At 35.8% G+C, this 20,944-nt stretch overlaps 5 protein-coding genes across 6 annotated transcripts; 3 read left to right on the top strand and 2 right to left on the bottom strand.

Moving 5' to 3' along the window:
• Positions 1-264: 264 nt before the first annotated feature.
• Positions 265-1,304, top strand: LOC109536121 (UPF0488 protein CG14286). Its single transcript, XM_019902202.2, has 3 exons — positions 265-687; positions 818-949; positions 1,002-1,304. Exons 1-3 carry the CDS (start codon positions 447-449, stop codon positions 1,265-1,267), a joined length of 639 nt encoding a protein of 212 aa, XP_019757761.1. The 5' UTR covers positions 265-446; the 3' UTR covers positions 1,268-1,304.
• LOC109536120 (microspherule protein 1) lies at positions 1,303-6,570 on the bottom strand. The gene is made up of 7 exons (XM_019902201.2): positions 6,336-6,570; positions 6,193-6,277; positions 4,668-4,905; positions 2,335-2,564; positions 1,971-2,224; positions 1,641-1,910; positions 1,303-1,583 (listed from the first exon to the last, which is right to left on the bottom strand). The coding sequence occupies exons 1-7, from the start codon at positions 6,443-6,445 to the stop codon at positions 1,376-1,378; spliced, it is 1,395 nt and encodes a 464-aa protein (XP_019757760.1). The 5' UTR covers positions 6,446-6,570; the 3' UTR covers positions 1,303-1,375.
• A 289-nt stretch (positions 6,571-6,859) lies between these two features.
• LOC109536122 (ribonuclease H2 subunit C) lies at positions 6,860-9,651 on the top strand. Its single transcript, XM_019902203.2, has 3 exons — positions 6,860-7,085; positions 8,992-9,224; positions 9,449-9,651. Exons 1-3 carry the CDS (start codon positions 6,935-6,937, stop codon positions 9,473-9,475), a joined length of 411 nt encoding a protein of 136 aa, XP_019757762.1. The 5' UTR covers positions 6,860-6,934; the 3' UTR covers positions 9,476-9,651.
• Positions 9,560-15,406, bottom strand: LOC109536118 (transmembrane channel-like protein 7). 2 transcript variants are annotated; one of them, XM_019902199.2, is made up of 5 exons: positions 15,200-15,406; positions 14,952-15,146; positions 14,711-14,879; positions 14,568-14,661; positions 9,560-12,226 (listed from the first exon to the last, which is right to left on the bottom strand). In XM_019902199.2, the coding sequence occupies exons 2-5, from the start codon at positions 15,115-15,117 to the stop codon at positions 10,337-10,339; spliced, it is 2,319 nt and encodes a 772-aa protein (XP_019757758.1). In that variant the 5' UTR covers positions 15,118-15,146; positions 15,200-15,406; the 3' UTR covers positions 9,560-10,336. The 2 variants fall into 2 exon arrangements, with proteins under 2 accessions (XP_019757758.1, XP_048525438.1); XM_048669481.1 differs by having other exon boundaries at positions 14,952-15,141; positions 15,200-15,405.
• Positions 15,407-16,198: 792 nt separating this feature from the next.
• Positions 16,199-20,748, top strand: LOC109536119 (signal recognition particle 54 kDa protein). Its single transcript, XM_019902200.2, has 9 exons — positions 16,199-16,375; positions 16,463-16,639; positions 18,924-19,153; positions 19,214-19,364; positions 19,421-19,569; positions 19,623-19,884; positions 19,943-20,007; positions 20,067-20,194; positions 20,255-20,748. The coding sequence occupies exons 1-9, from the start codon at positions 16,298-16,300 to the stop codon at positions 20,530-20,532; spliced, it is 1,518 nt and encodes a 505-aa protein (XP_019757759.1). The 5' UTR covers positions 16,199-16,297; the 3' UTR covers positions 20,533-20,748.
• The last annotated feature ends 196 nt before the right edge of the window (positions 20,749-20,944 follow it).

Raw genomic sequence — 20,944 nt, 5'->3', positions numbered from 1 at the left:
GCTATCTGGGTATGACCCTTAGGTGGTCGCACGGTGGTCGTTTAGAATTTATTGATTTCGTTATTTACTTACGTCTTACACTCGAATATTCGTTAGATATTCGAATAATTTTACTATTCGAATAAACCACTAAACGAATATTCAAATTTCAGATTTTTAAAAATTCCGAGCCCTAGTATATAGCACAGACGAACATCCCCTCTGGGGGGATATTTTGTGATCACAGAGTAACCTCTGTGATCTGTGTGTTTACGACGTTCAGGTAGTCTGTGGTTCAGGTTATGAACAGTATTCGGGCGTGTACAGAGACAAGACTTGTCTCTGGCGTGTATACTGTTTTACCACTTATAAGCCCTGTTCTATGCTTGTAACTTTTTCATTAATGTTATTTCTGTGTTCATATAAAGAAGCAATTAAACCCGTATAAAATCCAGTTGTTTTAAATAATGCCACCTCCTAAAGTGAAATTGCACAAAAACTCTGGAAAAACCCGCAGGGCTCCCAATCTGCCCCCAATTCAAATTTCCCAAAACCAGAGGGTAGAGCAGCCCAGCCCAAGTGCACCTGACGTAAATCCTATCACTGGCCTGACAACAGAGCAGGAGCAGCAGTTCCAGTTAGAGCTGTACTGGTGTATACAACAATTCCAAAAAGCGTTATCATCAGGAAAATTAGCTGCTAAACAAGGTAGGATTGTTATAGAATAGCAGGCAGGAACACCCTGAATATTGGAAAAGGGGATATTTGTGTTTAACAATAATTGTTTCTACCAAATAATCGGTATATGTAATAAATGCTTCATAGTGCGATATTTTAGTACAAGAACATACAAAGTCCCTCAACACATTAATGAGTAATACAGCGCCTATAGTAAAGAAAAGACAAGTAATGAGGATGTCCTTCGGGGATTATCGAACCAAAATGTTGGAGGATGAAAAAAGGGCTAAAAGTACGTGTTCAGTTCAAGTAGAAAATTAAAAAAAAACACGATATTTTTGCAGAAATCGCCTTAAAAATTGCCACAGGAAAACCGAGTGAAAAATCTACGTTTTATAAAAAAGCCAACATTAGAGACACAGAAAATGATTTCAAATTCAATTTTCCCACTCCCGACTGTAATGGGATTGATGAAGGACCACCTGAGGAAAAAGTCAATGGCGACGCCCCAATAGAAAATAATACAATATTTAGTAGATCTGATAATAGTTTCAGGTTTAATTTTTCAAATACGAGTGAAGGGAATGAAAATGGCACTCAATCAACCTAATGAAGCTTTACTTTAAGAAATAAAGTTTAAGTAAGTACTTTTGAATATTTATTGAATACAATCAAAGTAAGAGTTCAACGTCAATTAACAACATAAGCATAAAATATATTAAGGGGGTAAATTATATCTCACACTTTCATTGTGAATCGCCCTAATTAGATCATGATTAACCGTGAAAATAAATCTCAGACAGGCTATTTCCACTACCGCGCTATCATATAGTCTGACTTTGGTTCCAGCTGAAATCGGTTTGCCATCCACAAAAATCGGTCTTTTGCCTTCGGACGACAAATAAAACTCCCCAGTGTTTCTTAGTCTGAAACACATGATACTGTTAGCTGGCCACTGCGATGTTAAATAATAAGTTATGTACCTTAAGGTAGCTTGTTTGCGCGAGATCTTATGCGCCGGCCCTTCAAGAGACAAGTCTATATCAACACTATACCCCTTGCCAGACCTTCCAATACTGATCTCCCTTGATCTCATCAAGTATCGGACCATTCGCCCTCTAAGTACTGCCAAAGTCTGCCCTTCTAGTTCACCACCAGACATGTCAGGCGAAATACTATCAATCAGCACCTTCCATCTTCCCAGCTCGTTTTCTACTTGTCGTATTTCTTTAATGTTCCTACGCTGCTGCAGCCTAAAATTTTAATTTGTTTTTGCTATTACCATCACTCGAGTGTGAGTGAATAAAGCATACTTCAGTTCGCGATCCAGAGTTTCATCTGGTGGATCGAGCAGATCGGAATCCTGAATTAATTCCTCGGCATCATTAAAAGTCAAAATTGGCTTGCCATTGTGGGGCATCTGCCCCACAGTTTGATCTGGCAGTAGATGATACATGCGCAAGCTTTGCCAGTGCCGAAACAGTGTATTTGCCGTTCTGCCGTTGTAGAAGACGTCAGCATGCTTGGACAAGAGATCTCCAAACGTTTCTATAGTTGCATTAGTGCTCTAAAATTATAGAAATCGTATTAATTCAACGATGAAACCAGAGAATAAAAAATCCCCAATTCCATTGCCATACAACGTCCAGTAGTTAAATAATAAAACACAAAACTTGCCGCTTTAATTGTACCCAAAATCGCCTCCTCCTCTTTGCTCCAAAGCGCCTTGTCCTGCACAGAGGCAACCATATCCGGATGCAAATTTCTCATAGCGGATACAGCCACTCTGGAAACAGCTTGATCGTACAGTAACGCGTACCAGCGAGATTGTAACTCTTGCAATGTGAATTTGCACGAAAACTTTGTACCCAAATGCACTGTTTTCAGATCATTAGTCTGTTGAACTCCTACAGAAAACATGCTAAGCTTCAGTATTTTAGGTCTTTTACCTTTTTTTATATTAACAACAGTAATTGGCGGATCGAAACTGGCCACACTCAGTGAACCAGGTCTGAATCTCCAACTTTTCTAGAGCGGGTTTCGGGTGTTAACGAATCTTATTTATGTGGACAAGGGAAGCAGCGTTGAACTGTAGTACAAATTAATTCACATATTCTACAGCTTTCACATTTTCATGAATACGCGTGGCGTAAATTATGGGTAAACCTGGTTGTCGAAATAATCCAGATCGACTAATAATTATTGAACAGAACCTGGAAGGGCCGATGGGTCTTCAGGTTCTGTACCCGTTCTCCGTGTTTCGGGACGAATCTCGGATCTGTGAAGTTCCGTATTCCGTGTAACGTTTGGAAAATATGTTTCATTTTATGTTGTGTAGTTTGAAACCAAAACTATAATACTTAAAGCAGTTCACATTAAAGAGCCAATATAAACAAAAGGGATTGTCTTTAGTAAACGTGACCTGCAAAAGCCATTCTGCAAACTGACAACTTGCCAGGCACTTTGCAGAATCGCTACTACTTTGGGTAATCTGCTAAATAACTGCTGTATTTTAGGCAATCTTCAGAACGAAGTATATACGTATGCTAGTAAATCTTAGTGTTAGATATGTTTAATTTTCACATTTACTAGACAGTAGGCATTTGCTGTCTAGTTTTTTACGAGAAAACTTTGCTGTTTTGTGCTGCAGCAATCTGCACAAACCACTTTGTAACAATTACCGTGTTAGCAATGTGTCGCTTTTTGATTATTAGTTTATTTGTATTCTTGTCCTAATAGCGTCTTGTGGAAACTTCATATTTATGTTATAATGTAGTGTAAAAAATAATCTCAATTTTTACCAGTCAAAAACTATGTGAAGTAACACACAACATGTTTAAGAAATGGTGTGAAAATATTTAATTAGCGTGAATTAAAACGAACTGAGCATATTTTTGTAAACAAACAAAAATTAAAATTCCTTCGCTGATTATGATTTATTACTAGTGAGGTAAAGACTTGTGTTTTGTATTTATGTTAATATTGTTTATGAATGATATAATACTAATTAACCTAATTAACTACATTCTTCCAACCTTTGTGAGAAAATACTTCTCCACCATTAAATGAAAAATATCTTTGCTACTAAAATAGTCCAACAAAACATTGTCATGCATTTTTTCAATCTCTAATAATTGCCTTCAGCTTTCTGTAATAATTGCACTTCAGAATTTTGATTATGCTCTTACTTCTGTCGAGCGATTGAAACACATTATTATTTACAGTTCTTTTCATGGCATCATAAATTTAAGGGCTTATTGGAAAAACGTAACAAGCCAAAACGTTAAGTATGATCTAGTTCATTTGTTCATCATTCAAAAACTATGCAAATTATGCATTTTTGCTCAATCGCACTTAAGTAAGCAGCAAAGCATCGCAGCATCAAGTATTATACAGTGTCTAGTCAATATGAAGAGTAAAAATGTCTAACACTCGAGATTGTGTAGCGCGTACCTACAGCATTTTGCAGATTGCCTAAAATACCGTAATTCTTTCGCAGATTGCCCAAAGTAGTAGCGATTCTACAAGGTGCCTGGTGAGTTGGGCATTTTGCAGATTGCCGGATTTCGTACGTTGCCGGTAATGTACAGGGTATCTCACGGTCAGCGGATTTGGGGAAATAATGCGATTTGAACCCTGCAAATGTGGATAATGTGCACTGTGATTCCAGCAATTCCTAAAAATATTAAACCTCTGAATGTCATGAGTAGAGGGATACAAATACGGGAGTTCAGAGACGGATGGATTTGTGGAAAGAGAGTTGCTTAACCCAGTCAAACATGGAATATTCGACGCATCTGAGAGGGACGAAATATGAATATTTTGATTTCATGTTCAAGGCAAATCCAACTGAAGATAATGAAAATTCACAAAAAATGCCATTCCATCGCACCGCTAACCAACGTTTCATAGCAGCCGCTTCTAAAGTGAAAAAAGCGATGATAATCGGCAACCGACTTCCACACTGGGAGGCCTTGAAATTGAAGAAGTACAATAATACTTATACCCACCAATAATGAGGGCCAAATCATCAATAGGTTTCCAGCGGCCCAGATCTTTAGTAGTAAGATGACTCTTTGGGGCACTCTTCTTCTTGCCCTTGGAAGTGCTGGGAATGGGTCTTGAAATGGACCTTTTCTTACTGTCCACCAAATGTTGGGCAATTGGGGTCATTTGAGTAACAGGCGTCGAAGGCAAGCCCACTGGTGTAAAATCGGGATGATAAGTTTGCGTTCTGGCGCGGCCACTCTAGAACAAACTGTTGTTATTAGTTGATGTAGAAGTCTATGTTTGCACAGTGCAATTGTTAAAAATAGTTAGATTACAACCGGTGGTTCCCATTTAAACGTGTCCCACCCATCACAAAGCGGACTTGAGAAACCTAATCGCAGGTCGTAGCAAAAAATGCAAGTTATTATTTTATTTTGAATACAAGAAATTAAAAAATACAATGGCGTGCTATTTATCCTTTAACAAATTCGGCAGCCTGCAGGTACGCACGCCACTGGCAAAAATGTAACAAATTTATTTGATTGGAAAACATGCGTCTCTCCTAGCTATTGATCTCTGGAAAATATCGTTAAAATATTTCCATGCGTTTTGAAGAAATTTATCATTTTGCATTTTTTAAACTAAATTTCAACACCCTGTAAATCCGCAACCGCAGCATTTTTAGGCTATAGTTTATATAGCAAAATAGGATTATTTTCCAAAATAGAATACAATAAAATAATGCCTCGTCGTCATGAAACACCATGTATATGTAGGTGAAAGCTGGATCCAATTATCTAATTAAAGAAAATTCAGCTTTGGAAAAATCAATATTTCAAATTTCACACGAATTAAATATTCCAAAATTATTTTCGTCGTGTTCACTTGCATATGCCTATTAAAAGGTTCACATTTTTTTCTTCAAAAGATCACATTGAGTTTCATTCTTTAAAGAAAAATACCTAGATGACTTTAGATTATGTTGTTGTTCGCTTTTACAGGAAAAAATATATTTAACCACAACCTTCCTGTGCTTGAAAGAAAACAAAAACACTTATGACCCCTAATATGATAATCCTGGCTAATATTATTAATTGTACTCTCAAGTTTAACAACTTCGCTAATTTATGTGGTTTGCATCTATTTTATCGGGTCTTACCTCTTTGTAAGCAACATGTATGCTGTGCTAACCCATGCTGATGGCAATGTTTCGGGCTTTTGATAATTTCAATAAATTATGATGTTATCGAACTTTGATGCATTACGTGGAAGAAGTTAAAGTGAGAACTGAACCATCACATTTATTAGTATTTATTTAAAACCTCTTCGATGAGCAGTTATTGAACATTTTTTGCATTTTGAAAATGTGCCAACAGACCCGTTAGAGATTTGTTGTGTGTGTGCTGTTTCTCGGATTTGTTTAAGTGTCTTGTTTTGATAATTTTGATTTCCAGCTTAGAACGGAAACCCTCTCGAGTGCCCTTGAGGCAAGTCGTGGTTTGGGGCTTCGCCAATTAATGTTAATTAAACACACACATGAATTACCTTCACGGTTGATACTCCTGGCATTCCTAGACTATATTCGACCAGTTCGTCGTCAAATTTTCTACGTTTTATAAATCGGTTGGAACTGGAAAGAGGCAATTAATAGGAATTATCTGAAATTCAAAAAACACCTGCAAACAAACCTTCGACGTCTCGCATTCGCTTCAGCAGTTTCGCTTAGTGACATATGGTGGCCCAAAGGGGTGTATTCATTTCCCACCTGGATTAAGTCGCTTTCATTTAGACTTTCCATCACTGCAAGGTGTTTTAATTGTTAGAAAACCGATTGCCAACCAACTCGTACGTAAACAAAAAGACAAAGGAAATCATGGAATGTTTGATTATAATAGGTTTGATTCACGTTTGATTAGTGTGGTCTTCTTTTTCCAGTTGGGGTTTTCAGCGTTGCCATCTTGTTGCGAAGAGAAGTTGGGACAGTTTCCTGGTGCAAATATAATATTAATTATATTATTAATAGTAATTTTAGCTTGCGCAAATATAATTTTTAGTTTTGGTCATCATATGATTTAGAGGATTTTTCATAGATATTGTTCGATTTCATCGTTAAACAGTTGTGTGATTTTATTTAGCTGCTTGCCTTTGTTAGAAATATATGAGCGAGATGAGATGATAGAATCTGGTCAAATGGCCAAGTAAGTACTGTCAAAAGAAAGTAGTGAAGAAGAAGACAGCAGATGTAAATATTTGATTTTAATTTAACTGTACACACAAACTGAACATTATGGCTATTCATATACATTACGCGAAAAATAATATAGAAGCAAATTTAAAAAATAGTAAAGTACAAAGTGTGCCATTTAGAATACATGCAGACTGCGATGCTCCAATCAAGTCCTATTTCGAGCCCTACGTGAAAACAAATGACCAAGAAGGTACCTATGTAACCTATAAATACGCATAGAAAACTCTCAAATAAGTAATACGTAAATATTATGTAAAACAAAATTACAAACCCTTTTAGAGCACCATCTTGATGTTAAACTTATCGACTAAGTTAGTAGAAAAATACTGTCGTACATGGAAATTTCTAGGGGCCCCTTATATGAAATCCATATACATTTATATATATACTGTTTATCAATAGTGTCGGAGATATAGTATCTCCGAAGTCTAATTTATCTGTTGATTGGGATGATTTGGTGTCTTCAATTGTGTGTATGATAATCTTTGTATCGATGAGTCGATATCGATAGATATCGTAGAGTCGATTGCTTAGTATTTTTGTTAGCAGTTTCTACACTCACTTTCAAAAGTCTTGCTTGCACTTGTCCCTAGTTATTTGGACATTTTAAAATTTTGTAAAACCTTGCAGGCCCCGGTGTTAAATAGAAATTAAAATCTTCTAAAAAACGGCAATATAGATTTAATTTCAACGATTTATTTATAAAAAGAAAATTACAGTCCGGATGCAAAAATTTTAAAAATTAAAAAATGCAATTTCTAACGAACAACTGAAAATAAAAAATTCAACAGCAAAATGAATATTCAGTATTTGAGCTTCTACTTTTTAACAACGCATTCACACGTCTAACCATTCCAAAAATCAAATTATTGATTACTTCCTGAGGGATATTTTCCCATTCCTCTGTAGCAGCAACAATAAGTTCTTGGGCATTTCTTGGTGGATTGTTCCGATTGAAAATGGCTCTTGATACATAATCCCAGACGTGGTCGATGGGATTCATGTCAGGTGATAAAGCCGGCCAATCTAATCTTGTGATGTTTCGGTTTTCTAATACTTCTTGAACAGCTCATCACGTGGKGSWATRWKKCYMKGMATKRTMATMYWTRCAAGGTAATRAGCACTKGTCATCGACCKWRATATGTSAWYAMGTGGGGGTATMMTTCTATKRAWSATAATAYYYSCMAGGTAATAARCAYTTGTSWTCSACCGMGATATGTGARYAASTGCWACGGCTRWATGAAGCCTATTTTGGCGTCCTGCTTCTYTCYAAACTCTTACTCGGTTATCRCCAATCGGTATCTACCAATSGCCAGTTTTGATGATTTCGTGCCCATTTTAAACGGGCCCTTCGGTGGCGATGAGTTAACAAAGGATCTTTTAAAGGTCTTSTGGACCGCAATYCTGATTGTAAAAGTCTTCTGTCTTCCTGATTGTAAACTTTTTTTCATTGCTGCTTTAATTTCGTCTTGTCAGTRTCGCCTTYCTCTAGGGCTCTKTTTTATGTCTGGTACTTCTGGTGTTTTAGATGCATACAAGTTCTGGTAGAATCGTTCTATTGCTCCTGTCTTTCGTGTATTATTTGTCCTGTCTCGTCTGTTGTTTATTATTTCTATTCTTCCTTCGCTCATTTTTTCCTAAATATTTTAGGGCCTTTGCTATTTTCAATTCTTTCTTCCACCATTGTTTCGTTATATTGTTTCACATCGTTTCTGATTTGTTTGTTCATTACTTTCAGATCTTCGTTTGTCATTTTTCGGTATTTTGGCCCCCATATTAGTTTCGTTGTATCTTAGGTTTAGTGTATCACTATCTGTTCCTTGCATCATAAGATAATTTTCTAGTGATATGTCAAGGTTGTTTCTATAAGTTTCTTCGAGTTCTCTGGGTTCTGGGGGTTTGTTTTTATTAATTGTTATTAATTATTAATTAAAATGAAACATTTTGAATTGCTTCGAATATTCTCCGAATTTTATCTATAGGTATCAGTACAAAGCTTATTTAAATATTTTTCTTTAATTGCTTTGAATCATCTTTGATTGATGAGAGCAAAGAAGATCAAAAAAACAATAGTTTTTTTTATAATTTTATTTTAGTTTTAACTGCTTCGTTTCGAGGGTATCCCCTAAGAGGTAAGAACATTGAGGTTCCACAAGGCTACGTAGGCGTAGTTCTCCACGAAAGCATAAAACCGAGCACAGATAAAGACGAAAGGAAGTTTTATGTTGTTAATAGATTTAAGGAAATGACTTACTGGAATTGGGATAAAATTCCTAGTAAAAACGACCCATTTATCAAGGCTTTCGACTGGATAGATATAGCAGAAGCGGTGAGTTTTCAATTTATTTTAGAGTTCGCCATTTTTTTGGCTTATTTTACATCAGAATTGAACTCTTCAGTCGAACCCTTCTCTTTTATTTTCAAATAGTTTCAAATGAAACAAAGTTTATCAAAATATACAAAATGAGCTTTTTCTTGAGGGGCAACAACAAACTGTTCATCTGCATTCAATTTTCGGCTGAATCAATTTGATCAAATGGCAATTTATTTCAGCTTCATAGTCCTGTGGATGAGGAATAGAATATCGACATTGAATCAAAGTGAGTGCCTTAGGATAGTAACTTTGTACCTATAAAATCAGGAAATATGAAATTAAACAACTTCTATTGTTAAAAATAGCAATTTAATACAAATCAATTGTAATATTTCCAATGCTTAAATAAAATATGCTATTATATGAGACCAGGAGAAGCTGACCCGCTTTTTTATTGATTAAAGGAACTTTCTGTATGCATTCAGATAGTATTTTTGCCACAAAATATTGGAAGTGAAAGTCCAGAGAAATTAACACGATTTAAGATGAAAATTGAAAATAATTTCAGTCGCCGTTATAAGAATTGCTAGAAAAGCGAAAAATGACTAGTCGAAGGTATAAGTAGTGATAAATATGAAGGTCTGTTAACATTTAATGATAGATAATTAATGTCTTTGGACGATAAGCTGGAGCAATATAATATGTATAATTTGAGCTTATGTTTTGGTATGTGCTAGTCTTTAATCAAGCTAATGATTTATAACTTGAATATTTACAGTCGATATAATAAAAGTAAATAATCCAAAATCGACGATATAAAAGTCTTAAGTTGTAAATGAATTTTGATCTACTCTAGTTATGGATGGATTAATAAAAACTGAACGTATGATGAATTTGTACTTAAAACTAATACACTTTATGGTGTAAAAATTGGAACAATGAGATCGCGTTAACACAAATTGGTATCTGGTGTACACTAAAGCAATGGCAAATTCTATATAAAATCTGTTATATATTATACTATTAATGATATATCACATTTACATGGATGACAAAACTTAAGCAGGATTTGGTCACAATCGTACAGACTTGTAAATTATGTACACCAATGATTCTTAGATCATACCCTAAGATTGGAGACTACTAGTATTTGTAATAGTATCCCCATCTACCATATGGTTTGCCAGCCTTGACCTCTTATCATGATCTTGCTTGATGAACAGCAAAAGCCGATCGATCAAGAACTTTTTATCATGCCCCTCTAAAACCAGTTGGTTCTTGAGCACCGTTACCATGTGCCTATTGGCGGAATTCACAGCTGTATAGTAATACAAGAGCAATATCAGGAGGATAAACACTGGAATAGCGAAAGCAGGTGTAGTCAAAAACCCGACCATACTTTGAACAGCTGAGGGTGTATCTAGAAAAGTGTTTTCTACTAATGTCCAAATAGTTGTGAGCGACTTGAATGGGCCGCAAGACACACTAGGGGGAATTTCAGACATGGTGAGCGCCACCGGGGCTAAAGCTACAGGATAAGACACCAGCATCACTACCATGAACATTGACGTAGACCGAGAGGCTCTATAGACTGTACCACTCGGTTTGCAATTAACTAAACAAGCGAATTTTTTAACGTAGAACAACACAAAGAAGATTAATGAAGCCATTACGCTCATGAGAGGGGCGAAAAAAATCCCTACCCAACACAAGGTTTGAGTGTAAACCACATCAAGCACATGCTTGGGTAAGTCGAAAGTTTGTTCTCCGATGAATGCAATAAACTTATTGCGAATATGTCGAGCCAGAAAAGCCCTTAAGAAGTTGACGACAAAAGTAATACTTATTTGAATGGCAAAATCGGTGAGAAGTAATTTGTATATTTGCTGCCCAACGAAAGTTTCCCAACAGTTGGTTCTGCCAGTGCAACCAGCACAATCATCCGGATCGAATTGGCTAGTGCATCGAATTTTTGCATACATTGAGGCATAAAACACTAAAAGTGATGCCAGTCTTAGAAACACTGTGCGAATTAGAGCCATTCTAATCTGCACTAAGGGACTGTAGTGCTCATATGAAATGAGGAATTGAAATATAACCGGCACGGTGATATTTAACGCTACTATGCACATTGACGGTAAAAACTCGTACACAAATTGGAGTATTTTGGCAGTGTTGTCCTTGTTGAGCATCTGGTTGGAATAATTGAACACCAGATAAATCGCTCCGCCACTCAACGTTAATATTGCCAGCACTATTGAATTGACTATAAATCGCAAAAATATAATTCTCCATCTCTCCTGCCTCGTTCTACCCTGCCGCTCTTCCTTCAATCGCTCCACCTCTAAAAGCGCTTTCAGTTCACTAAAAATTGCCTTGTGCTTTATATTGGCACTTTTCTCGTTGTGTATACAAAAGTCCCAGCCTCCGAAAACTAAATTTGAATACTGATAAAACTGGCCTTCACCTTGAATTAGCCGTTCCCTAAACCCCTTGGACCCTGTCTTAACTATAGCAACTAATGCTACTAGAAAATATACTATGGTGGTCAATATATAAGCTAGAGGTAAGTTAAAATACATTTTCTTGTTTAAAATAGTGTAACTTTGAATTTCGTTCGGATAGAATCCGTAGAACAGGAGACTACTCTCCAGTCGCCCGGTGCCCTGAACGATACTTAACGCTAGATTTGACTCATTTATTCTGCAGTAGTATTTTTCATAACACGTATTCTCCTCATCGCAATTGATCTCACGGTCATCCAAAAGAATTGTCGGCAATACAACAAATAAGAAGACCAACACTAAAGTGAATAAATTTAGAAAAAACAACCACTTTACGAATCGAAAGAAGGCAACGACTCCAGTTCCAAAGTGGCCCTCAATATGTTTGAGGTCTCGCCTCCATAGTTCCATTTTCTGATATGACTCGCTTATTCGGGTGGTGAATTGGTGCCACGCTTTTTTGCGTTTCCATTTGAATTGCTCATAACCTTGTAGAAGTAGATGCTCTTCACTCTAGAAATTATTCGACATTGTTATCGGTAAATTGCCTAACTCAAATTACCCATTTCTTTGTTTGAAAATTATTAAATTAATAAAACATTTTGTTTCCAAAAGGATTCTGATATAATGTTTGACTCGGTTTAAAAGTGCATTTACCAAAGATTGATATTTCAAAATTGGTTAGTTTTAGCTTTAAGCCCACGATGTACACATTTTATTAAACATTTTAATAAACAATGTTTAAGTTATTGAATGTGGTGAGCTTAAAGACGTGTGTATGAAGGCAACAGTGCAGAACCATAAAAGCCCGAGTTAGACGAAGAACAAACCCTTCTGTAATTCAAATAAAATAGCTGGAGGCGTGGCCTGAGATTGTTTCTTCCTTTTCTAATACAGGCATTCGATTATCTGCCTTGTTCCTTCAAATAATCTGCGACAATAAACACAGGTCGTTTGCTAGTTCTGTACACGGTCACGTGGTAGCGTTAGCCTTAAATAGATCGAAAAATATTAAGGTGCGGATGTTTTCAGGCACCGAAAGAACTAATTTATGAAATTATTGGTAGATTTTTTGTGTTAAAAAATAGTGTAATTTTATCTAGTGTAATATTTTTAAATAGAGCACTTTGTTTCTTTACATATTCTGATGAATCTTTAAGGTTCTTATGAGGAAAATAATAATAAAAAAATAATTTATTTCATACAGTATCTATGTTTACTTAGGTTGTTCCAAATTGACAATTGTTATTGTTTATTTAAAGAACAAAGGTTATTTTTATGGCAAGTGTTGCATGGTCGAAAACCTAAAATCTTAACATTCATGTTTTCTGCGCTGTAGACGAAGTTTTTCCAAAAATATGAATTGGGCTCCAGAGTAGAGTAGAGTGAAATATTTCATAAGAAATGGTTGATCAGCATTGAAAGACATTTAGATATCAATTCACCGTGAAAATCAGGTTTTATAGTTTATAAGAATCGATTGTATTGTTTTTATGTAACTACGAAATCATACTTTTGAATATCAGAACGCGAACGCTTTGGAAAATATCTCGAAAACGATTGGCCTGAGGTTTCGATATCTATCTATCTTCTATAGAATGAGTATCCAATAAAAACATATAAAACATAAGTATTACAAGGGTGGAATAAAAGATGAGACCGTTAAAGGCAAACATACTCTAAAAAGCTGCACTCTTTAAAAGCAATAATGTCGATTCGGCATATCGTCCATTTTAAGCATCGGACTAGATTGTTGGTATTTTTAATAAAATGTGTTGATTTTATTAATCGGGACTCAGTTTATCGGTTTAGTTTAGTTATTAGTTATAGGTTTATTTTTGTTATTAGTCGAAGTGCACTCGTGGCAAAAATAAAATATAAACATTGACAAACTGCAGTTTTGCCTAGTTTCCATCCCTTACCAGAGATTTTGCAGAAGTATGCAATGCGTTAATTCACATTTTGGTTTAGAACAAAAAACTATGAGTAAATAATTATCTAGTAAGGGCTAGGCTTCAATTTTTTTCTTCTGAGTTTTCGCACACAACGCAAATCTTGTTTTAGAGGTAATTTTCAGTCATATCGACGATACTAAGGAAAACTGCGATACTTGTTTATATAAGTTTTTCGTTCCCAAATCGATTGGGGGAATATTATTTCGAGTAGGGCGAGGATCAATAAAAATGAAAGTAATAATAAAACTTGACAAATATTAATGTTGGTTATTAATGAGGAGTCTAACTATGAGAATGGCGATTAAGAATTAATTTTATCTGCTATTGATTCCAACGGAAATTATATTCAATATTATAAATAAAGTGCGGGCAATTTTAGTGAAACTCGGATATAAGTGGTCTGATATGATCCAAACAATTAATATTTAATTAAATTGATAGCAGCAAGAAAAAATAAATACGCTTTTTATGATGACATCGTATGGGGCTGCATATTAAACTTTTTTATATATTTGACTAGAATAGCTAAATTTTCGATTTCAACCGGAATCGCCCTTGTACAACGACACTGCCATTTGAGCGTATTTAAATAATTGGCAAAATCGTTTAAAAAGTTCATTATATATTAGCGTATAATAAGTACTGAGTTAAGCAGCTGTTGCTCTCCTCAACAATTTCGACACGCCTTTTTTTTATTCCGCTAGAGTTTTAAGAAAAGTGAGCAGTAGGCAAATGTTTACCTGGAATGTTTACACATTTCAAGTTTAAAGATTAAAACATCCAATGTGGTATTTCCCAAAAAATGAGATAGTGTGCATATAGAACTTATCAAAGCAGAAAACAATGATCATGACTCACTCTACTGTCTACACACAAAATTCAATTAATCTGGTTCTTACCATGATTTTCGCCTTTTCCTCCTTTTTCTTTGCCATTGGAATGGGCAATTCTTTTAATTTCATTATTTCCTCCCAAGCAGTCTCTTCATTCGACCTAAAGGTATTTCATTAGAAACTACGATTATCACTTGCTTAATTCTTACCGCATTTGAGAAAGATCAGGTAGCATAGAGTCATCGCCCACATCAATGCCCACAGTGGAAGTTCTGCGATGTACAGTTGAATCTCTTCGTGATCTATTTACCGTGTGACGACGAACAGTACTTTTGTTGGTTCTGTTATCTTGAGTCCTTAGACGAATAGTTGCGCCAACTAAAAAGACATTTAATTTGAAAATGACTAAGATGAGAGCAATGTAGATTCAAGTGATCGAAAGGCACAAACCTGCTCTAGTTTGTTTACTAGGTAATAAGGTGGCTAATCGTTTGGGGTCTTTCCAGAGCACTTCCATGTCACCGTCTCCCGGATAGCTCTCCTGGTAAAATTCCGAGCCTGCTTCCTCCCAGCCCTGAGATCGGGTAGCCCTCTTTTTCTTCTCCCCACCGGACATTGTTTAGATATTTAGGACTTAGCACTGCACTGAAATTAGAAACTCAATAATAAGTGATTAATTAAATGAAAAGCTTAATTACCTGGATAAATTACATGTTGTTAAGGTACTATTAACTGATAAGCGATAGATAACGCATGTTCAACACTAATTAAGTGCGTTATTAATTAATTAGTTGTGGAAGTCATGGAAAAAGGAGTAGCCTTGATCCTTCCGCTAGTTGTCAAACAAACTGCGATTTGACATAGATAGGAGTGAGATAGATAGATGGCCAACTCCACTCGTCTAACTAGCCCGCCATCTTTGGTGCTCTATCTAAACTAATAGAAACTATGTGGGGGTTGGTATGTCTGTTTTGTTTTAAACAATACTTCACTAATTTGATACATACAATAATTTGGAAAATGTCAAAGACAAATAGTCAAAAAATGTCATAGTTTATTTGAGAAAAAGCCAATCACTAATATATAATAGAAACCGAAGCAAAGTTTAAGTTTTAAATAAAAATTTTAAATTAAAAACGAACACATTTCTGTTCAAAATGTGTCAAAACTGATTTTAATTCTAATTGCTACCAATCAATACTTACACTCTTTTCGATCTGTTTCTATTTCTTTAAAAGCTTGCAAAACTTGATTAGAAGAAAACAAATGACAATTAGATGTAAACACCAATGACAACAAAACAAGTGTCCAATGATTACTTAACTTGTAGTTAAAATTTCAGCCACGAGGGGGCGCATAGACTTTTGAAGTCGCGAACAACTGAGAAATTTTCTACTGCTTATGACTCGTCTTTATCTATGCTTATGACGTCTGCAAAAAACGTGTCGTTACGTTGCCAAGCTTTCGCAAATAGTCAACCTGCAGCGCCTGTTAATCGTAAATTTATTATAATTTTATTAAATTGGGACAGGAAACTACAACCATACCCTTAGCTGATGATGAATCTGATACCCTTAAAGTAAGATTTCTTCGCCGAAGTACAAACTGTTACTTTGACGAGTTTTTCGAAGACATACGTATCCCTCTTACTAAAAATGGGCAATTGCTCCGGCAACATTGCTTAGTTTACTAAGTTGACAACACTCGTCTTTATCTATGGTTGACAATACACGACATGAAAAAATAAACATTAAAAGTATTTTTTTTCGAAAATCAGCAACACGTAGAGCCCCAAAATGGTTTTAGCCGATTTGGGACGTAAAATTACGTCTGCCTTGCATGGCTTGAGCAAGGCAACGATTATCAACGAAGATGTGAGTACTTCCAGATGTTTTTCTAGGTTAGGTTGCCCCTCAAAGACCATTTAATTACAATATTGTGCCCCTTTTCCACCCTTGTAGGTCCTCAATGGAATGCTCAAGGAGATATGTGCAGCCCTATTGGAGGCTGACGTCAACGTCAAAATGGTCAAAGCCCTACGAGAAAATGTTAGGGCTGTTATAGATTTCGATGAAATGGCAGGGGGCCTCAATAAGAGACGCATGATACAGAGCGCAGTGTTTAAAGAACTTGTTAAGGTGAGGTTTATTTACGTCTATGCAATGGGGGCAAGAGTTTCAGCACCTTTTCAGCTAAGCCTTTAGTAATTTTAAAAGCTCCAGTGTTTTAGAAAAAAATCTATTCCAAGTGATAACGTGATTAGGAAACAGGGACTTTCTGGTAGATTTTGGTTTAGTCAAAAAGGGTCAAAAAGAATATGATTTATAAAGTTTATTGATGATCATATTTACACATGTTTATCAAACAGCGTAAGCCTCTGACTTATGGCAGCCCTGTAAATAATGTAGCAAAAATTAAGTTTTCACCCAACTGCACCTCATCCTTTAACAATTTTATTTTTTAACCCAGCGCAGGTAGTAATTAGAAATTCGCACACTCCATAGAACACACTTGGGACTAAGTACCCGTGAATTTCATTCAAATCGCGGAAGAATCTGACCTTTGGCAATCTTATGAATGATGAACCGAATATTAACATTTTCTGCCAACTGCACGCCTTTAAAAAATATTTTTTTGTTAACTTTCAATCCAGAGTAGGCAGCAGCTTTAAATTCACACATTGTAAATCATCACGCTTGTTTAAAATTTCCTACATTTCAATCCAGTCCAGATAGCAACTTCCAGATCGCACATTCTGAAGGAGACCCCTAAAAATTTCAAGCAAATCTCACAAGGTCTATATTTTTGGAAACCTGATGGGCCTAAAATGAACAATTTCGCCCAACTGCACGCCTTCCTTTAAATTCGCACAGTGTATACATCGCGCTTCTGTAAAATCTCCTACCTTCCAAGCCAGTTCAGGTAGCAACTTCAAGATCGCGCACCCTAAAGAACACTTGAGTTTGAGAACCTTGAAATTTTCACCAAGGAAGATCCTGGTTTTTGTCATACCTATGAATGATGGACCAAATTCATTTTCCAAAAACTGCATGCTCTACTTTAATTAAATATTCATAATTTCGAATCCAGAATAGGGAGCAATTTTAAATTGGCACACTCGCGCTCTTCACACATATTGCAAATGGCGCAAGATTCTGATTTTTGGCAACCTTATGAATAATGGACCTAAAATAAAAGCTATCTAATAGTCTAACCGCACACTCTTCTTTAAAATTTAATTTTCGATTCAAATACATGCAGAAAGCTTAAACTCGCACACCCTAACTGTACACTCCTTCAAACTGTCAACTCAACTAAAAACGCGTAACTTTCATTTGCGTGCAGACAGAAAGCTGAAATTGAAAACCCTGAAAATTCACCCGCATCGGACAATTGCATGCATTTCTTTAAAAATTCATAACTTCAAAGCAAGAGCAGGTAGCAACTTCAAATTGGTATACCTTATAGAAGATATTTGGAACTGAGATCTCTAAAAATTTTTCGCAAATCGCCCAACATTCTGATTTTTGACAACCTTATGAATGACTGACTAGACGCTCTCGTTTAAAAATCCGTGCAAGTGTGCAAACAGCAAGCTGAAAATTGCGTATCTTATGAAAGCAACTTCAAGCCTTCCTTAAAAATTCATAACTTCCAACCCAGAGCAGATCGGAAGCTGAAATTCGGACACCTATAGACTTGATGCCAAAATTGTAGAGAATTTTATGCAAATCGCTCAAAATCTGTATGTTTCCTCGACTCATTGCTAAGTTCCAAACCACACCTTGTAGTGCGCACACCGTATGGAAGATACTGTAAGATAAAAAACTGAAAAAAACCTTTGACTGCATTATTATTGTTTAGGGTTTCGCAAACTATTTAACTTTGTTATCAAAGAGAAACAGCTTACAATTTTTATTGAACTTTCTCGCTGTTTGAATTGCTTTAGTAGTCAAATAGAGAAGGCGACTATTCTTAGGAATTTATCGGACATGCAATGTTCATTAATATGTTATCGTTGTCGACAAATTTTTAACGCTCTTCCTTCAAGATCAGAAAAAGTGTAGTTATAAGATGGAACATCTTTCATTAACCAAACAAGAAAACATTTTACTTGGTCATTTTTTTAAAGGTCCATTATTTCTGTAGGAGACTTCCAACTTTATTAGAATGACTTCCTCTAACTCGCCCTTAAATTATTTACACTTAATTATGAAACACTGTGTGTCATCTGTGCATAATGCATGGAATTTCAAGTCAAGTATAAGACCGCTTTTCCTATAGTTTTAGTATCAGCGCTTTTTTATTTTTACGGAAAGCAGCAAAGGCAAAGTTCTAAATCTTGTTACCATAAGAATGCAGACTATAAAGAGATTTCTATCTTTCAAGTCCTACAGAAACTAAATGAAATGTTTCTATTAGCTTGTAGATCCAAGTGTTAAGCCATTTCAGCCTGTGAAAGGAAAGCCGAATATTATCATGTTTGTTGGTTTGCAAGGATCTGGTAAAACCACCACGTGTACTAAGATGGCCTATTACTACCAGAAAAAGAACTGGAAATCATGCTTGGTTTGTGCCGACACGTTTCGTGCCGGTGCTTACGATCAAGTAAAACAAAATTGTACTAAAGCCAGAATACCGTTTTATGGAAGGTGAAGTTGACCGGTTTTCCAAAAACCTTAAAAATCAAAATCCTTAAAAATGTGTTTCAGTTATACTGAAGTCGATCCTGTAATCATAGCCCAAGACGGTGTGGAAATGTTCAAAAAGGAACATTTCGAAATTATAATTGTAGATACAAGTGGAAGACATAAACAGGAAGATTCCCTATTTGAGGAAATGTTACAAGTTTCCAATGCCGTTGTAAGTAACGATCACCATTTTACCAGGAATTTATCAACATCTTCAGATTATTTCAGAAACCAGACAATATAGTGTTTGTTATGGACGCCACTATTGGACAAGCGTGCGAAGAGCAAGCTAGAGCTTTTAAGGCAAAAGTAGATGTAGGATCTGTAATTATTACTAAACTTGATGGTCACGCAAAGGGTGGAGGAGCACTCAGCGCGTAAGTGCTTTAATTGAACCCAACTGGAGGATCTAAACCTATTTTTTCTTTAGTGTTGCCGCGACCAGTAGTCCAATTATATTCATCGGTGTTGGAGAGCACATAGATGATTTAGAGCCATTCAAAACTAAGCCCTTTATAAGTAAACTTCTCGGCATGGGAGACATAGAAGGTCTTATAGATAAAGTAAATGAGCTAAAGCTTGAAGATAATGAAGAACTTTTGGAGAAAATCAAGCATGGTCAATTTACCCTGAGGGATATGTACGAGCAGTTCCAAAACATCATGAAAATGGGACCGTTTTCACAGATTATGGTAACTAAAACCAGATGAGAGCGATAAAACATTTATAGCGAAATATGTGCTTTATTAGGGGATGATCCCAGGCTTCAGTCAAGATTTTATGTCTAAAGGCAGTGAGCAGGAATCAATGGCCAGGTAATATTACAAGAGTTCTCAAGGACTTACAGTAACTAGCAACAGTGTATTTTGTACAGATTGAAGAAACTTATGACAATCATGGACAGCATGAATGATGGGGAATTGGACAGCAGAGATGGAGCCAAAGTATTTTCAAAGCAACAAGGCCGCATTGTCAGGGTAGCTCAAGGCTCGGGAGTGACAGGTAATTCTTGTTTCACCAATTTTTCATAAAATAAGCTAAATTATTGACTATTGCTGGCAGAAAGGGAAGTGAAAGAGCTTATCGCACAATACACAAAGTTTGCGGCGGTAGTTAAAAAAATGGGGGGCATTAAGGGACTGTTTAAAGGAGGTGATATGGGAAAGAACGTTAATCAGAATCAAATGGCCAAACTCAATCAACAAATGGCACGCATGATGGATCCCAGAGTGTTGCATCAAATGGGTGGGATGGCTGGCTTGCAAAATATGATGAGACAGTTGCAATCCGGAGCGGCTGGAGGCTTGGGTAATTTAATGGGTGGATTTGGTAAACAGTAAAATTGTATCAGTTTCGTAATTCATTCTTTGCATGGCTCAAAGTTAGCACTTTCACAACAGGATATTCAATAATGTCAATTCAACTGTAAAAATTAAATTGTATTTCGATCAACTTCACTTTTACAGTTAAATGATCAAGTCATTTCAGTTGAATTACGTTCCGTAGAATTGTTGTAAATGTCATTTTTTGTTTTATTAATAAAAATTTTCTAAACAGTTATATAGTTTTAAACCCCCTAATGACTGTTACTCGAGTAACCACGGGAAAAAAAACATTTTTTCTTGCTTTTTTATTATCTTTTTGGATAATGAAAATTTTTGAAATTCTGTCTTTTTTAAAGACAAAAATTTTTGAAGCGAAATACTCTAGTTTGTAAAAAAATGAATCCACCTCAACAATATAGAACTTATC

Source organism: Dendroctonus ponderosae, unplaced genomic scaffold, assembly GCF_020466585.1.
Source record: "Dendroctonus ponderosae isolate FM_Combo_2020 unplaced genomic scaffold, Dpon_F_20191213v2 Dpon_F_20191213_8, whole genome shotgun sequence".
In the NCBI taxonomy this organism is placed as follows: domain Eukaryota; kingdom Metazoa; phylum Arthropoda; class Insecta; order Coleoptera; family Curculionidae; genus Dendroctonus; species Dendroctonus ponderosae.
This window is presented reverse-complemented; position numbering and strand designations above follow the sequence as displayed.

Bases quoted from the DNA above. Each gene is read 5' to 3' on its own strand.
- LOC109536121 (XM_019902202.2), top strand. From the start codon at position 447: ATGCCACCTCCTAAAGTGAAATTGCACAAAAACTCTGGAAAAACCCGC. The intron at 688-817 runs GTAGGATTGTTA...GCGATATTTTAG, and splicing joins AAAATTAGCTGCTAAACAAG to TACAAGAACATACAAAGTCC. The intron at 950-1,001 runs GTACGTGTTCAG...ATATTTTTGCAG, and splicing joins GGATGAAAAAAGGGCTAAAA to AAATCGCCTTAAAAATTGCC.
- LOC109536120 (XM_019902201.2), bottom strand. From the start codon at position 6,445: ATGGAAAGTCTAAATGAAAGCGACTTAATCCAGGTGGGAAATGAATAC. The intron at 4,906-6,192 runs GTAATTCATGTG...AGTTTGTTCTAG, and splicing joins CAGGAGTATCAACCGTGAAG to AGTGGCCGCGCCAGAACGCA. The intron at 1,584-1,640 runs GTACATAACTTA...CATGTGTTTCAG, and splicing joins CGCAAACAAGCTACCTTAAG to ACTAAGAAACACTGGGGAGT.
- LOC109536122 (XM_019902203.2), top strand. From the start codon at position 6,935: ATGGCTATTCATATACATTACGCGAAAAATAATATAGAAGCAAATTTA. The intron at 7,086-8,991 runs GTACCTATGTAA...ATTTTATTTTAG, and splicing joins GAAAACAAATGACCAAGAAG to TTTTAACTGCTTCGTTTCGA. The intron at 9,225-9,448 runs GTGAGTTTTCAA...AATTTATTTCAG, and splicing joins GGATAGATATAGCAGAAGCG to CTTCATAGTCCTGTGGATGA.
- LOC109536118 (XM_019902199.2), bottom strand. From the start codon at position 15,117: ATGTCCGGTGGGGAGAAGAAAAAGAGGGCTACCCGATCTCAGGGCTGG. The intron at 14,662-14,710 runs GTAAGAATTAAG...AAATACCTTTAG, and splicing joins CCTGATCTTTCTCAAATGCG to GTCGAATGAAGAGACTGCTT. The intron at 12,227-14,567 runs GTAAGAACCAGA...AATAATTTCTAG, and splicing joins AGGAAAAGGCGAAAATCATG to AGTGAAGAGCATCTACTTCT.
- LOC109536119 (XM_019902200.2), top strand. From the start codon at position 16,298: ATGGTTTTAGCCGATTTGGGACGTAAAATTACGTCTGCCTTGCATGGC. The intron at 16,640-18,923 runs GTGAGGTTTATT...TGTTTCTATTAG, and splicing joins TGTTTAAAGAACTTGTTAAG to CTTGTAGATCCAAGTGTTAA. The intron at 20,008-20,066 runs GTAATATTACAA...TATTTTGTACAG, and splicing joins GAGCAGGAATCAATGGCCAG to ATTGAAGAAACTTATGACAA.